Here is a 17,685-nt window from a genome sequence, read left to right on the forward strand (position 1 = left end):
GCATAGATCTTTAACTAGAAAACGGTCGCAGTTGTAAACAGTAGCACAAGAGAAACCGTGTTTATTGCAGTCCCAGAAGGTGCCCCGTATCTGAAACAGTGCTCACAAGGCTTTGTTACATGTTTTCATTTAAATTTATATAACCTACACATATGAGAAGAAAGGAAGAAGAAAACACCAACTTAAAAAGAAGTTATTTTTGTAAATGTCCTTTGGACACCTAGCTTGAAACTCAGAGCACAATAAATAAGTACGAGGTTGGCAGAACACATCATGTGGTGAATTTTGATTTCGAAGCTAGCTTAGGAAAAACCTATGTAATCTTGTGTTAGAAAGTTAGTAGAGGGGCGCCTGGGTGGCTCAGTCAGTTAAGTGTCTGACTCTGGATTTCAGCTCAGGTCATAATCTCACAGTTCGTGGGATTGGGGCCCACGTAGGAGTCTGCACTGTCAGCACAGAGCCTGATTGGGATTCTCTCTCTTCCTCTCTCTGCCCCTCTCCCACTCACACTCTCTCTCTCTCTCTCTCAAAATAAATAAACATTAAAAAAAAAGAAAAGAAAAAAGAACTTTCTCTCCTCCCCATGTATTAAAAAAAGAAAGAAAGAAAGTTGGTATAATATTAACAAAGGAAAATTATTTGACTTGGAATTGTGTTTTTATCTTTCTTGTGCTTATGATGTGGGGGGTGCACAAACTCACCGAACACAAGTAAATAAGCAGCTTTTCTGAAGGCAGTAGAGCCGTGGCAGTTATTCTTCACTGCATTGTAATTTTGTCCAGAACCTGTAACTCCTCAGATACAAGAGTAATACCTTTAATCTTCTTAACTGTGATTCACTTCATAACTTGACCCACAGCTGTAGTAGAGAAAAGGAGCAAGGAGAAGGAATGTTCATGTAATGACTGGACAGAAAGCAAAGTAACAGGAAGGTGGGGGGCTGCAGAAGGGCTTTGTGTGAGAAAATGTGTGGGTGCCTGAGAGAAATTGAGTCGTTAGTTATAAACAGGAAGAGGGTGAGGAGAACACAACACTCACTTTACCTTCCCTTCTTTGCCCTCAGAGGATAATGTCAGAAGATTCTCTGTTCTAGATCATTCCTGGGTCAATTATTAAGGACAAGTTGGAAAGGGAGATTTTAGTGGCCTTTCTCTAGATAAATGTTCGTGACTTCTGAACATATCTCCCCAAGTATTAACCAAGAACATTACGTTTAGTATGTAAAGTGTGAAGTGCTTTCTGAGGCCTCTGAATTCTTGGAGTAAGGCACAATGGCTCTCAGCATAACAACTGTAAAACATGTGGCCTCAACCCACACAGACTTTATGGCCCATCTGAAGAGCAAACTAGCTTATTTGACACAATTGGAGAATAACACAGGAGGGAGTCAGAGGGCTTTGGGACTTCATGTAGGCCTTGAAAAAATGGGTATGATTTCAAAAAGTGGACAGAATGGGAAGGTAAAGGCATTATTCAGAGGGAAGAGACAACATGAACTAAGATGTGGTATTGAGAAAGAAACATAGGCAGAAGGGATGGTAAGGTATTGATTGTTGTGGGAAATAATGGGAAATAAAATGGAATCAGGTGAGTACGGCCAGATACTAGAGAACCATTAAAACGAGAACATTTGTCCACTTGGTCTGGTGGATAATAAAGAGGTTTGACATTTGTACAGAGGAATAATGTTACTTTCTCCGCCATCATGCCACCCGGGCTTTTACTTGGGAATGGAAGGATGGTAGGATTTGAGTGATTCTGTAGTCCTTTTGTGACAGGATGAACCTAATCATAATGATTATGTGGATGAAAATGAATCTTTTTTAAAAAGGGTCCAAAAAATGAACTACAAAGAAGCTGTGCTGCCGTAAGATCATCATTGCCAGACAAACGATGCATCAAACATTTGGTGTGTTACTAGAAAGTAACAATAGAAGATGATATAGGGAAATCACAGCTTTTGAACAGTTACTCAAAAGGAACGTATTTCTCAGAGATCTAAAATTAATCAGATAAATGAAATAAATGAGTTTATCAAGTTTCAGAAACCTAGTCAAGAAATACCAATTGTCAAACCAGTTATTTCGCTTAAAGTGTTTGCTGCTACAGGGCTCCTGGGTGGCTCAGTCAGTTAAGCATCTGACTCTTGATCTCAGCTCAGGTCATGATCTCACAATTCGTGGGGTTGAGCCCCAGGTCGGGCTCTGCACTGATGAGCCTGCTTGGGATTCTCTCTCCCTCCCTCTCAACAAACCCCCCCCGCCCCCCGCTCATTCTCTGTGTTTCTCTCTCAGTAAATAAATAAACTTTAAAAAAAAGTGTTTACTGTTAACAAGAAGCTTTAGTGTCCCAGAATCTGAGTTCAAGGGCAGTTTCAAGTGGTCTGAGAGGATGATGCTCCAAAGTGGGTCAGCCTCATGGTAAAGAACCAGCCTAGCTCTCAGCATCTGCTGAATGATTTTGGTGTAAGACCGATCTCTCTATAGTACTGTGGTCTAGTAGCTTCAGTTCAAGCCAGGTTATATGCTGGATCAGATAGACAGTTTTTTAAAATGCATCTTCTGGAACACTGAACAGAATGGCCAAGAAACTTGTAATGAAGCCCATCCAAAAAAAAAAAAAAAAGGAGAAGAGCTCACTACATCATGAGAACTTAACCCCTCTGTGGTTGTTTTTGTGTCTCCCTCTCTCTCTGCACCTCCCCCGCTTGTGCTCTGTCTCTCTCTCAAAAATAAAAACACTAAAAAAAAAGAAAAAGAAAATTTGAGCCAGGGGATAGTAAATACAACATTTCATGTTTCATTCCTCAGGATATTTATTATTTTTAAATACCGTTGTATATTTAAGCTGTATTTACCAAACTTACCTAATTATAAGATAATTGGGACCCTTGTCAAAAATATAGATTTTCAGGGGCGCCTGGGTGGCTCAGTCGGTTGAGCGGCCGACTTCGGCTCAGGTCATGATCTCATGGTCTGTGAGTTCGAGTCCCGTGTCGGGCTCTGTGCTGGCAGCTCAGAGCCTGGAGCCTGTTTCAGATTCTGTGTCTCCCTCTCTCTCTGACCCTCCCCCATTCATGCTCTGTCTCTCTCTGTCTCAAAAATAAATAAACGTTAAAAAAAATTAAAAAATATATATATATAGATTTTCAAATCTCCTAGAATCAGTTTCCAGGCAGGGGCCTAGAGAACTGTGTTTTTACCAAATATTCTGGATGAATTATATCCTCAGCCAATTTCACGAAACACTGACTTAAGCCAGTTCAATATGCCTGAACGCTGGCAAGTTGTCATTGCGTTAAGATAATGTGTTACATGGAATTTGCTTGTTCAAGTTAATAGATGTTACTATATCATGTGGCAGTCGAAGCATGATAAATATTAATGTTGACAGACTCGTAAGTTTAGGGTTAACAGCATATCTTTTGTGTGGAATTTTTCTGTCCTCTGCAAGATACTGGGTGTGTGGGAGTAAAGACACACTCAAAACTAAGCACTAGTCTACATCCCCATCTCGAAGGTGCTTTTCTAGGGTATAGGAGGCTGTCGGTCCTGTTAGGGCATTCTTAGTACATTTGATATTTGTACTTTCCCATTTTGTCTTCCTTCCGGAATGCATATTCTCAAGGATACTTCTCTCATCTAAGAACATTTGCGTGTGTCCTCAAAGTACTGAAACTTCTACAGTTATCTTTTGTGCAGTTCAAGTTGTGCATAGACCTTGGCCAAAGGCCAGTCTAAAGCAAATATCTTAGAAGGAAGGTGCCTTTTCCTCTTAATGGTTATTTTTTCTTTGGATAAAAATCTTAACACTTGTAATCTTGTCGCATTGTAATAAAGCTCTGCATTGTCCAGCACCTGTTAAATTGTTGCAAAATTGAGGGACTCAAAAATACCTAAGCTGGCTTGTTTGTTTGATTTGTTATACCAGAGGTTGTTTCTGCTTCTCCAAACCTGTTGGTCTTTTTGTTTTAAGCAAGTCTGGTCACGGTTCCCAAACAACAACCAAATCACACTGTCCTGCATTTCTCAAAACCGTTGACAATCTAGCTAGGCAAGACAGAAACACACAAAAAGTAAAATAAGTACAGCAGACACTGACTGGCAGTTTCATAGTACAGGAATGACACAGACAGTAAAACCTAAATTCCTGGGAAAGAGAGTTGATAATCTGTAAATTTATGAACAGATACAATTGCTCTTCTCTCTGACAGAGGAAAAAACGTCTGAACACCTCTGTGGCATCTTCTAAGAAAGGCAGGCACATGTTTATCCAGTGCTTTCTTCATTTCTTTGCAGGCACGTTCCTGTGTGACCTCCCTTCTTCTTTTGCACACTGTCCTGCTTAAGTGTTATTTCTCATGAGCATCTTTAGGTTTTCTTAAGGATATTTCTCAGACTCCTGAAGCAGATATAATCAGAACAGCTGAATGGGCATAAGAGGAACTGGAATCAAATCTGAGTCAGACTTTCAGGGGACTTCTGCTTTCTAGTCCTGAGAAGATGGTGATATGCGTTGGCATAGGCTCTGGGGATCAGATAGTTTGTTTTCCCGTCCGTATGCCAGCATTGGCCTCCCAAGTCTCGCCTTGCACCTGCCTCTTCATCTCTTTTACACCACCACAGGCAGGCAGCAAGGTCAACCGAGTGCCTGAATTTTACTCCAGGTGAAAGAATTCAGAGATACAACACGTGTATTGGCAACATAAGTCACATATCCTAGCCTCAGTTCTTTTCTCCCTAGAGAGACGCAAGCCTAAAGCTTTGTACACTTCCTGGGGCTCCCTTTGGCTGTGCCCCTTTGCATCAGACCTTTCTGTTTGGTTCTGTTCTTTAGCTCTCAAGTTCTTTACACCTCAAGGCTTGGCTTCCACTCCTAGACCGTCATTTACCCATTTGGATTTCTGGAAGAGAAGGGGCCTTTCCTCTCAAAGTTCCTTTCTTTTGATCCTACCCCTCTTCTTCCTGTGTCACCACTCCTCTCTAACCTACTGCTTCAGAAACCACATTTCCAGCCTCCGAAGGCTCCCCTGAGCTCTGCGTGTGCACACACCACTTTATTCCTTTCTCCTATCCCTTGCCCTAAGTCGCACAAGAAGTTGGTCTTCTACTCCTTGACCTTAACCTGAACAAGCTTTTGTTCTGCCTCCCATTCCTCTGAAAGATAGAGTTCTAAAAATGGGCTCCCATCCCCATTTTCCCTTGGAAGTCCTATTCATGAATTTATAGAGCATATTTGCACATTACCAGTAATCACTGTCTTAATATATGAGCTTGTATAGTTGTATTTTAATAAGAGCTTTGCTGTCGTATTTGGAGATTGGCCCTCAAATCTAGCTTACTTTGGGGAGGCCTATGTCTCCGTCTTTACCATTCAAGACCAAACTTAGTCAGATGTGAATGTGCACTAATTAAATAGCACATCTTTAAACAAATTTTTTTTTATGGAAAGTGTTTTGTCAGACCATGCAAATGAATCGGCCAGGCTGTTAGAAGGCTTTACCGGAGCTCAAGTTTGAGCTGTTTGTCTAGAACCGTTGTGTCTGACCCTGAGAGGTTATCTGTTGGAGTTGTAAGTAACAGCGTGGATGTGCCGTAGTTCATATTCAGGCCTCCGTTGCTGTTTACTAGTTCAGGATCTCTACTGTGTTGTTGCCTGGTTAAAACTCAGTTATAGTAAAATATTCATCCAACAAGATGTCTGATCAATATCCATCTATTAAATCTGCTTTCTTTACTTTCATTTCAGATTTGTCCAATATGTGCAGCATTACCTGGAGGCGATCCTAATCATGTCACGGATGACTTTGCAGCTCATCTTACACTTGAACACAGAGCCCCTAGAGATTTAATATCCTTTTAAGAGGCAAGAAGGGATAGAGTTGTTTGTAATGTTTGTCATTTTGATTATTTTTAAGGACAATATACCCAAAGAGATAAACTAACTTCCAAATTATTTGAGTTTATTTGACCTTTCCTAAAAGTGACTCGGTGTTGAGATGCAATTTATTTCTCTTGTTACATGCTGTGCCCGTCACATGAACAACACTCACTGAAAGCCGCCTTGCTCGTCATCTTCACTTCGTTTCGGTCAGATTCCCTTAAGACCGTTTGCCCGGGTGATAAGTCTTCAGTAGGGTGTTTTCATACAAAAGAGGAAAACACTAATCCAAATTAAAATCTAGTTGAGTACAAGGAGAATTTATGTGCTTCCCCTCTGTGTCCTCTGTTGCCGTACCCTGTTCTAGTGGGGGATGATGAGCAGGAGTGCATGCCGGGGCTCCTCTCCCTTGGGAGCCCCTTTCTCCAGAGACCACCATTCCCTGCCCAGTCTCTGAGTAGGATCGCATCAGTTCACGGCCAGCTCTGAAGTCCTTTCCCGCTTTCCTTTCTGCTTCCCCTTCACAAGTCTGTCTCTCAGCAGTTGCTGGTGATGTTCCCTGTGATCTTCAAGAGATGAACAGCCCACCGGAGTAATTAATTTTGTACGCTGTGTGCTTCTCGTCTCAAGTTATGAATTGTTTTTCGAAAACTGTCACCTATTAACTCAGGGGTCCATTTTCATGTAAAGGTTTCAGTATTCATTGCAGTTTGAAGTGGTTCAAGAGCTAATCACGACTTTCCTCTTTGCCAGACTTTATTCTGATTTCTTTGATTGCCTCCCGGCAACCATAATCCAGCCATAGTCCTACTGAGGAAGAAACTGGTTTGACGGTTTTCTTGTCCCCCAGCTCCCATCCCTTGCTCACAGTTCCCAATGTTCTAATTGGCAGCATGGCCCTTCAGAGTTAGGGGAATAAAAGAAAACGAAAGCGAATACAAAGATATGGAGCCAACCTAAGAAATGAGAATGTCAGCCAGACCTGAGCCAGTCAAGGACAGAGGAACAGATGACACCACTTTTCCTCTCTCCTAAGTGCTGAGGACATGAAAGCATAATGAAGAAAGTTGTGACTTTTTTGTTTTTTTCTTGAAGAGAATAAGAAAACCTGAATGGGCCAAGAATGCTTAAGTCTTTGAGTCACTTCACATTTTATATGAAAGAATCTTACAACAATACGGAGCGGGGTTATGCTTGATCCCTGTTCTGCACCATCTTCATGGAGAAGCTAGGCAAGTAATTGCAAGCCAGGCTGTTATCCTGAATCCTGAACTTTTTCAGCAAGTTCGGGGTCCTGTAATGAAATTAGTATCCATTCAGTAGAATGTCCCATGTCACCTACATCCATTTTTGTGAGATTTTTATAAGTCCCTGGTTATCAAGAGAACATTAAATTATGCAAAATAAAAATAGGAGAAGGCATATGTTACATTTTAGATTCCTAACGAGTATTGCCATTAAGCTGTGGAAAACAAAATGTTGACATTGCAGTTATCCTGGAAATATACTGATTTTTCAGGTACTTCAAGTGATTCTGTGTGGTGACTTTGTCATGAGGGAATAGCTTCTCTCCGAACCTCATAGGCACCAGAATTTTTTTATTTTTTTATTTTTTTATTTTATTTTTTTTTTTTTGCTGTTTAGATGGAACCTTCCTAAAGTGTACTTTTTACACCTAGATGCTTTTTTAAAAACAAAATATGGTGATCATAACATTACTTCCTGTAGAACCTAAGCCATTATCATGAATACCATGATGAAACAGTACACATTATAATGGCACCTGAGGGCTTCAGTAATCACTCATCCTATCCTTAAATCACTCCAAAATCATCGACTGAAAACTGGGAAGCCAGCAAAGTTATTCTGCACCAGGGCGCCTGGGTGGCTTAGTCGGTTAGGTGTCCCGACTTTGGATCAGGTCATGATCTCACGATTCATGAGTCTGAGCCCCACATCAGGCTTTCTGCTGTCAGCATAGAGCCCACTTGAGATCCTCTGTCCCCCACTCCCTCTCTGCCTCTCACCTTCTTGCGCTCTCTCTCTGGCTCTCTCAAAAATATTTTCAATAAACATTTTTTTAAAAAAGTCATTCTGTACCATATAGCTGTTCCGTGTACTGCTTTGAAAGAAAAGTCTCTTTGGCTGTGCTTTACCCATACATTTACCTGTGTGGAAACAACAGTGTTGTCTTCATGAGTTTGGGTGGCTGTTCGCTGTTCAGGACCTTCTTTACTTTGAGTCAGCTGTAGAAGGTGGGTGAGGCTGCTAGCTTTGACTTTTGTTTTGTTTTGTTTTTTTTAAGTAATTTCTTCTGACAGCCAGCCAGGCACCCCTCAGAATTTGACCTCTTGATAAATGTGGTGTTACTCTCTCTCTGTCCACTGCTATTAAAAAATTCAAATCTAGTTTTCAGTTTAGCAGCAGCATTAAAAAACAACTTGAAGACAGATTAAAACTAATAACCAAAAGGAGTCTTTTATTCCTGAATTTAAATTATTCATGCTGGGGGCACCTGGCTGGCTCAGTCAGAGAGCATGCAACTCTTGATCTCAGGTTGGTGAGTTCGAGCCCCATGTTGGGTGTAGAGATTACTTAAATAAATAAAACGTAAAAAACTGTAAAAATGTAAATAAAACTGCTCATACCTTTCTTTTCTATTCCAGATGATAATTGAGATTTGATTAGCATAGCTCCCCTCAGATAAAAAAAAATTGATGCTTTTTAATTTTGGTTACTTAAGTATGAACATATATGAAATTCAGCCCTGAGGTCAGGGTAAGGCGATGCCTTATCTTGGGAGTCTGACCCAATGGTGCCCTTTACCCCACCCGGTTATTGTCGTTGGAGGCTAGGAAGAAATTTGTTCCTATCTGGAAAAACATTTTTCCCTTTGAAAACACACACACACACACACACACACACACACACACACACACACACACACTCACACTCACACACTCACTCACTCACTCATTCACTCACATGTTGCTTTATATTTGAGTGTCTTTTTTTTAGCGTTAATAGCTCTTGTAGATATGGTTGTGATGTTTGCATTCTAAATGAAATGTGCTATTTTTAAATGCTTACAATTTAGGAAATCTGCATGTCTGTCTAACAGGGGCTCGAGTGATTTTTTTTTTTTTCTTTCTGTGAAATACTTGGGTTCTTTTCTTAACTTTGGAGTTACGATGAATCGAGTGGTGTTCGACATGTACGTAGAATGTTTCACCCTGGCCGGGGACTAGGAGGTCCTCGTGCTCGTAGATCAAACATGCACTTTACTAGCAGTTCTACTGGTGGACTTTCTTCCTCTCAGAGTTCATATTCTCCAAGCAATAGGGAGGCCATGGATCCTATAGCTGGTAAGTTAGTTTCCCATTAATAAAGGAAATGGCCAGGGAGGGGGCCTTCCTTTAAAATGTTTTGGTGGAATTTGTCGTTTTAGTCTCTCATCATGCTCCTACCTTCCTTCACAGAACTCCCCCGAATTTTATTAGTATAAAATATTTTAAAAGTGGGCAACATAAAGTAGTTCATATCATTCTGACATTTCTTTAAGCACTTAGAGCAGAAGATACTAAGAAATGGCTCTGGGTTCTATTTGTGGCCTGTATTGAAACCCAAGAAAATGATCAAAGATTTCAGAGTTCCATGGTTCAACCCCCACAAGCACACAGATAATAAAACTAATTGACAAGACTAGAGAATTAAGCTCTTCTCATAGAAGAAAGTAAAGTAGGAGTTTCTCTGTTCTTGCCTTGATTTGAGAACTATACTCTTAGGGAACATACTGAAAAGTATGTGTTTCAGTAGCTTGAGAAAATCTTATTTAAAAAACGACAACATTTGAAAATGTAGTTCATAGCCAAGTCTTCTGGGCTTAGTACATGACCAACCTGGGAAGCCAGCAGCAGAGCAAAGAGGTTGGAGGTGAAAATACAATGTCAGAAATCACAGTAGCATGAGACTGTAAGATGCACGAAACACAGACAGGCTAAGGTAAGACTCTGGGAAGCCTGTACAAGTTCTGAAATGTGTGCGCATGGTGAATATGTGCCTGAAAATCGTGATGCACCTTGCAGAACACCCTGGGACGCTGGTAAGTGTGGATCTGTGGTACAAACTAGGAACAGTTTTACTCATAAAATGTTCTTAAAAATGTACAGACCTACAGATATAACCTCTAAATTCCAAATGTGCTTTGGGCATTTGGATGTGCAATAAACCCTGTGAACTGAGTTTTGGGGATTTTAAAAAATACTTCTTCATCCAAAGGGAATATTTACCTACTGTCTTTGTTAGTAGGCTGTAAAAGTTCATTTCTGGAAACAAAATTCAAAAGTGAGAAATTCTTTCCAATTTTTTCTGCCGATGGAAATTAGTTTATTTTAGTTATAGGCTATATGAAAGAATGGTGTAAGAACCTGTGGGATAAAACAACAGTGAGCTAGAAAACAGAAACACCCGTTAAAGAATTTTAACGATGAAGAGTATTTGCTAGTAAGGCAGACAATTCCACGTAATTCCATGTGAGCTAGGTGGAACTCTCCCATGTGGGACAAGGCGCTTCCTGCATCCTACTTAGACGAGGACTCAGGAACAAAGGTCCACATTGCTCTTGATGAGTTCAACCTTATCGAAAGAAGAGAGTCTGGATTGTAACAGGCCACTAACTAGGCTGTACAGTCAGGAGCATGTCAGCCTTACTGAACATCACCAGTGATAGTCCAGTGGTACTCCAGGACTCTCAAATGACAGTACCAGAAAGTACCAGAGACAAGGCAAAGATGAGTGGTGCAAGGGTCACAGAAATGATCTGGGCCTCTTGGATGTAATTCGGATCATCATTCAATCATTGAGTAAATGTTCGAGGCCTACTATGCGCCAGGCACTGTTCTAGGAGCTGGAATAGTATAAATGGTAGACTTGACCCCTCCTTTCATGGAGCTTGTATGGAGAAGGTTTATATTATGATTGGGCCAGCAGATGATCCACTTTAATTTACTACAATATTAAGAGAAAGTATAACTAAATCAGTCCATTAAGCAACAATCTGTTATGTTCTGCTTAAAAATAATTGTATGTCGGTTAATATTCATGGATTTGCATTCTCCATGCACAACAGCCGCTACCTCCAGGAGGCATTCTAAAAGGTACCGAGGGGCGGTGCCTGGCTGACTCAGTCAGTAGAGCATGCGACTCCTGGTCTTGGGATTGTTAAATTCAAGATCCACGTTGAGTGTAGAGATTACTACCTACAAATAAGATCTTTAATAAAAGGAAAGGTGCTGAGCTCCCAGCTGAACTTTATGTTGCCATGGATACCCACCTGCCTGTTGGCCATCGTTTTTAATGCTCCTCTAAAAGAGCGCGACCTTCAGCCTTTTGTTTCCCGCAGCATCTGACGAGACATTAACCCCCTTCGTTTCCGTTGGCAGAGCTGCTGTCTCAGCTGTCAGGAGTGAGGCGGTCCGCGGGAGGACAGCTTAACTCTTCGGGCCCTTCCGCTTCGCAGTTGCAGCAGCTGCAGATGCAGCTGCAGCTGGAGCGGCAGCACGCGCAGGCGGCACGGCAGCAGCTGGAGACCGCCCGCAACGCCACCCGGCGCGCTAACACGAGCGGCGTCACCACCACGATCACGCAGTCCACGGCAGCGACCAACATCGCCAACACGGAAAGCAGTCCGCAGACTGTCCACAATTCCCAGTTTCTTTTAACAAGGTAGCTCGTCTGTCCGCACAGCTTTGACAAGCAGTGTTTGGCTGGCGCCACGTGGTCTGAAATGATCTTTTCTCTCTTGTGCCTTGTCCGTGTTCTTAAAGGCTGTGTTTGATCCGACCCTTAAAACTACAATCTCTCCACAAAACCGCATATTCAGTATTTCTCCGAGAATATGAAGAATAGTGGTTAACACAGAACTGCTAGTGGTCTCGTTCTGACAGTAAATTATCATCTCATGTGAATTTTTTCCCCGTTTTGCCCGTACAACTGAAACACCATTCTCATTACATTCTGGGGACATATTAGGCATCTTTATTGTCATAATTAACATTGCTTTCCTTTTATTGCCAGTTTCAGTCAGCTGTGAAACATAAAAGGTAGGGGAGAGGATTTCACAACATAGTGGTTTTCTCCTGAGAATTTTTAAAGAAGCAGGATTTAAGTTCTTGAAATTGGCACAAACAAAAGTGACAGTTTTCAAAAATTTTTACCATAATGCAAAAAAGACTGTATGCAGTACATACAGAAAATGGTTTTACTGGATGGAATAGAGTTCTTACCTGCTTCTGAAAATTACCATCAGCAACTGAACATCTTTTTCTCCCAGGCCTGTCGGCATTTTATGTGACTTTTAAGAACATAAGGAATTTTAGAAAGAGCAGTGATGAGAAGACTTAGGCTCAACAGGTAATGAACCTGGACTAATCTGGGCCTTTAACAGAGCATAGAGGAATATAAAGTAAAAACTGGGAAGTGAAGGAGAAAAGCAGTGTAATGTATCAGTTATCTCCAAACTGATGCTAGAAGACAATATTAGTTCTCTGTATATTTCATTTATATCATACTTGTAAATGTCTCTGTTGGTACAGTGGCACCTGTGCCTAGTTATAAATAATATGTTTTGGATGCAGAATAAAAAATGATTGCGGACCCCTGTCTAGAGCCCCAGGTTTGCCACTACCTAGTTCGGACCTTTGGCAAATCACTTCTCTATACCTCAATCTTATCATCAACAGCTTGTGAGTTTTGCCTCATGAGAAAGAGAATTATTTTGAGGATGAAATGGAATATTGGTATATGTATGGTCTAGCTCAGTATCTGACATATAATAAAGGCCCAATTAATGGTTCCCGTTATACTCATTTGTTAGGGGTCTAAGGAGGAGGTTTCAGGTGGGGGAATTTACCTTGGGATTATCTCTGCAAAGACAGTAACTGTGCTTGGTGATTACCAGAAAAGGTTGCTTCGACATAAACCGCAGAGCCACAGATGGAGCTACCCTTGCTACCATGTAGCCTTACCTTTTTGGGTCTTCCAGCTTGGCAGATCTAGATACTTACCTCAAACAGGAGACCTGACAGTGTGTATATCCACTGAGAGTTCACTGACTGTGGGTGGAATGAATGAATGTCTTTGGAAAAGACATCTTCTCACCCTTGACGCTTGGCCCGTTCTTTTTCTTTAGCCTGAAACTCAGTGGGCTTGATTTGGGATTTTTCTCTCTCTAGTTCTTCTACACCACACCCAACTCCCAGGGCGTGGTGTGGGTGGCCTCTGAGCAGCCTTCCTGGATTCTGGTCATAGCTTCTTGAAGGGCCCCTTCTGTCATCTGATAACAGTACGTTGCACATATCTTACAGTTTACAGACCACTTTTCCTACCTTTCACTGTATCATTTGATCCTGACTGGTAAGATCTATCTTAGGTAGTATTTCCAGAAAAACGTTACCTGGGACTTTATATATTCTAAGGAACATGTAGAGTTACTTATGTTCAGGTTTTTTTTCTTGACAAACAATTTTGGGCAAAACTAACTAACAAAAGTAGCTCATTTATTATTGGGCTTCTCAGAACTTTAACTATATTAATACGCATTATGAATCTTTAAGGGGAGGAAAGCTTCAAGGCTGTAGTATTTCCAAAGAAAAAACCTGGTCTCTGGTCACATAGCCCTTATGTGATCTATGTGGGGCCCAAGCCTTATCTTTGGCCTCTTTAACCAGGCACAGTTCCTGTTCATGACACCCTGGAACTCATCGTGGGGAAACCGTTGCCTTTGGATCCAAACTGTGGATCTTTTAGAAAATTATTGTTGCAGTGCTTGGGTCAGATTTCAGTCTTTTTGGCAATAGAGTCAGCTAACTGGCTAACTCCCAGTTTGAAGATCTTCACAAGCTTTGCAGTTACTTCTAGATCCCAAATGAAGTTTGGCACATTAGGAGATCTAGCCCTGGTACCAGATTTTATCTACTTTTTAGGAATGAAATATTTTCTCAGTTATTTACTAAAAATAAAAACAATAATATTATAGGGTACCTGGCTGGCTCAGTCAGTAGAGCATGTGACTCTTAATCGTCTTAAAAAAGAAAAAAAAAAACAGTAATATTGCAATTACATGCTCTCCAAAGTGTTGGGGATCTCAGGCTATATGTCTCTGCTTTGCTCACTGTGTAGGTAGTCTTCTGTGTATCATCAGTCATTTCCTTCCAGTGTGAATTTAATGGCTTTTATGTAATTACTTTTCAGATCCTTTTGCTTCAAGTTCTGAAATTTAGATCTTTTCATTTGTCTCTGAGCCATAGATGTAATCATCCAGTGGTTTTGAACTTGACAGCTGTTAAGATTTTGAGCATGTCACTTAACCTCTGCTTCAGCTTCCTCTTCCTGTAAAATGTTAGTAATATGACCTAACTCATAGGAGTTAAAAGAGATAATAACCTACAGAAAGCACTTAGGACAGAGTTTGACCCATAGTAAGGGCCCGGTATGTATTGTCACTTTCAGCATAGATAGGACAGCAGAGAGCAGGTGCCTGTCCCTGAGGAGCATGGGCTCTAAGTGCACCATCTCTGGGCAAGGCACCTGTCATACATGCCTGCCAGGCACCCTTGCACTCTCACAGTCTTCTCCCTGTTTGGTTACTTGTCCTGACCCCAGTGCTCCAGCTAGTATCCCTTTCTTTCTTTACTCCCCCCCCCCTTTTTTTAAAGTTTATTTAGTTTGAGAGTAAGAGAGAGAGAGCGTGTGTGCATACGCTGGGGAGGGGCAGAGAGAGAGGAGAGAGAGAAACCCAAGCAGGCTTGATCTCACAAACTGTTATGACTTGAGCCAAAACCAAGAGTTGGATGCTTAACTGAGCCACCCAGGCTCCCCTCCCTTTCTTTCTTTGACACTAAGAATGTAGAGAAATAAAATCAATAACTGAAACTAAGCAGAACTTTGCTTAAGTCATTTATCAGGTGAGTAACAAGAATTCAGCTCTTAACATCTGTCCAGTGTCCATGCAGATGAACCAAGTTTCCCAGCGTGATGCAGATTTCATAAGTGCATATATCAGATGAGCATACCCGGCTCTTAGTCCACCCTGCTGCTCAGTCCTGGGTAGGAGAAACAGGGTTGGGGCAGGGGGGGGAGGGCATGCGCATGCGTGCGTGTGTGTGTGTTTTCCTGACCTCTCACCCTTCGGGAGGTATCTTCATTTTAGGAAGAATTGGATGGAAGTAATAGAGAAAAGTCAAAGGAACTTCTAGGGGTTTTTTTCAGGCAAATATTCTAGTCACTAGTTTTTGTGACCAGTGTTGCTCCTTTTCCTCGTTTTACTGCCCACGGGTGAAATTCTGGTTAGGAACTCACTACTTCGTCAAGCATACTACCTATTGGAAATTTTGTTTTCCTCTGAAAAGTGCTCACCACCACTTTTTCCAGAGGGAGCATGAGAAGTCTAAGTGTATTTTTTCTCATTGAACCTAAGGAAAGCGTAGATTTGGGTAGCGGTGTTGCTCGAAGTGTGGGGAGTTCACCTCAACATGATGGAGGTGATACATTAGAGCAGAGTGTTTCAGCAGTATGTCTCAGAGTCCGAGTTCTGCCACCTAAAAGCTGGCACAGAAGACATTGTCGAAATTGACCCTGCACTTGTGCGCTGACATCTTACCGGTAAGACCGTTTCTTTTTTCTGTTTCGCAGGTTGAACGATCCTAAAATGTCGGAAACAGAGCGCCAGTCCATGGAAAGTGAGCGCGCGGACCGCAGCCTGTTTGTCCAAGAGCTCCTTCTGTCCACTCTAGTGCGCGAAGAGAGCTCGTCCTCCGACGAGGATGAACGGGGGGAGATGGCAGATTTCGGTGCTATGGGCTGTGTAGATATTATGCCTTTAGATGTTGCTTTAGAAAACCTAAATTTAAAAGAGAGTAATAAAGGAAATGAGCCTCCACCACCTCCTCTTTGATGACATCCCAATTCGCAGACAATGTCCTCTGTGCTGTATTTGCCAATGAAAGTGGACAACAACTATCTTGGGTTTGTTTGGTGATTGTAATTTCAGGTCTGTCACTCTTGTTACATTGTGTACATTCAAAGGAAGAGAGAAAATATATATGATAATCATTTCCACTTAACTAATTTTTACTTCTAGCAGGTAAATGTAGGTAGCAGTGCAGGGGTGATCTCTGCTTCCTGTACCTTGACATGCAAAAGGCTCTCCTAATACTCCACATTCAAACTGAAGAGGAAAATTGAAATCTCTAATGAAGCTGCTGTGTGTATTTATGAATATTAATGAATAAAAACTGCTTGGATGGTTTACCTTAACTACTGCATGAGGTTTTTTGCAGCGTGCATGAGTTTTAGTGACCTTGTTATTTAAAAAATTAAATACAAGGAGTAAAACTTAAACAAAAATAAAAGCCCAAAGCTTTCCTGAACATTATTCAAGGGTTACACGGCAAAAGAGTTACGTGACGAAGTAGCTTTTGAATAATGTCTGCCTGAATCACCTTTCTTTGTGTGCCTCCTACGCACAAAGCCGGCTCTGCAGCGGAATCTGGGGGTCGTAGCCGGGTGTCGCGCTCCGCCCTGTGTGACTGTCCTGTCGCCCTGTCAGTCCTCTTACCCGTGCGGAGCTCAGCCTGTCTCTCTTAACTCATCTCTAGAAGACGCACCAGTAAAGCTACTGTCGGAATCTGCTGCAGGGGCGTTTGTGCGCCCTAAAATCAAATCCTGTTCATGTTTGTTTAAAGTTTTTACTTTTTGTGGTTGTTTAAAATTTTTTTCGATTGTTAAATATGTTTTATTCAGGTGTAGATGAATTTCATTTATTCACTGTTCAACAAAGTTAACCTGGATTATGTTGTCTTTGTTTTTGAAAATCTCACATTCTCAATCATACTTTGCGTTATTTGTGTACTTGCTTCATAGTTTGCTGAGACAGATCAGATCAGGGGAGCTTTGAGGATTTGCCTTCCCAGATTTTGTCAGTATATCACAACCAAATTCTTAATGCTAACTCTAGCACCTTTTATTTATTGGGTTTTTTCCGGCATAAAAAGTAAAAGCCTTTTAATTGAATCATGCCACCTATATGCCTATATTATTAATCCTATGTGTAAAAAAAAAAAAAAAAAAATGTACAGCTTTTTGGGATTTGGAGGGGCCGGGATATTTTTTATTTTCTGTTTCAGTTTTTGTGCATAGACTTTCACAATGGCTCCAAGGCAGGGACAGCGGGTTTGGGGGTTGGGGGGCAGTTTTTGGAATGTAAATTTAGGACTTTTAAAAAAGGTGCGCACAGCTTCTGATAAATTTATAACTAGACTTAACCTAATCATGTCTTGTTCCAGCTCTCCTTTCTCCAGTCTCCTCTCTTTCTCCTGTCGTCCTTTTCCTTTCCCGTCTGTGTTTCTCCGTTCCTTCAACACGACAAGCATACAGACTTGAACGCCCTCGGTGTTCTTCTGAGAACTGTGAAGTCCATGTTCGTCCAAATGTAACCAAAAAAGAAGTCACCCCACATGTCTAAAAACTGTTTCTTCTCCTGCTTTGAAACTTCAGACTCCACAACAATTTCCAAATATAATAGCTTTGTTTTCTTTAGTTTCTGTGATGGAAAACGTTTTAAAGGAAAATTTTACACCAGGCTTCTGGTTATACTAGAAGTCCAGCCCAGTAGGGATTTTCTTTTTTGTTTCTTTTTCTTTCTTTTTCTTTCTTTCCTTTTTTTTTTTTTTTTTTTTCCTTCCTTTTTTTCAATTGGTTGTTGAGACATTTCAAAAACCAGTTTTCAAGCTGTGGTCTTTTCAAACA

At 41.2% G+C, this 17,685-nt stretch overlaps 1 protein-coding gene across 1 annotated transcript in view; it reads left to right on the forward strand.

Annotated features, from left to right (window-relative positions):
* The window catches only part of KCMF1 (potassium channel modulatory factor 1), a 78,147-nt gene extending 61,953 nt beyond the window's left edge, over window positions 1-16,194 (forward strand). The window contains exons 4-7 of the mRNA XM_042932849.1: window positions 5,749-5,850; window positions 9,071-9,245; window positions 11,322-11,604; window positions 15,571-16,194. Of these exons, the coding sequence (XP_042788783.1) occupies window positions 5,749-5,850; window positions 9,071-9,245; window positions 11,322-11,604; window positions 15,571-15,832 (822 nt within the window). The 3' untranslated portion in view covers window positions 15,833-16,194. The remainder of the gene's footprint in view (window positions 1-5,748; window positions 5,851-9,070; window positions 9,246-11,321; window positions 11,605-15,570) is intronic.
* The last annotated feature ends 1,491 nt before the right edge of the window (window positions 16,195-17,685 follow it).

Source organism: Panthera leo, chromosome A3 (genome assembly GCF_018350215.1).
Source record: "Panthera leo isolate Ple1 chromosome A3, P.leo_Ple1_pat1.1, whole genome shotgun sequence".
Classification (NCBI taxonomy): Eukaryota; Metazoa; Chordata; class Mammalia; order Carnivora; family Felidae; genus Panthera; species Panthera leo.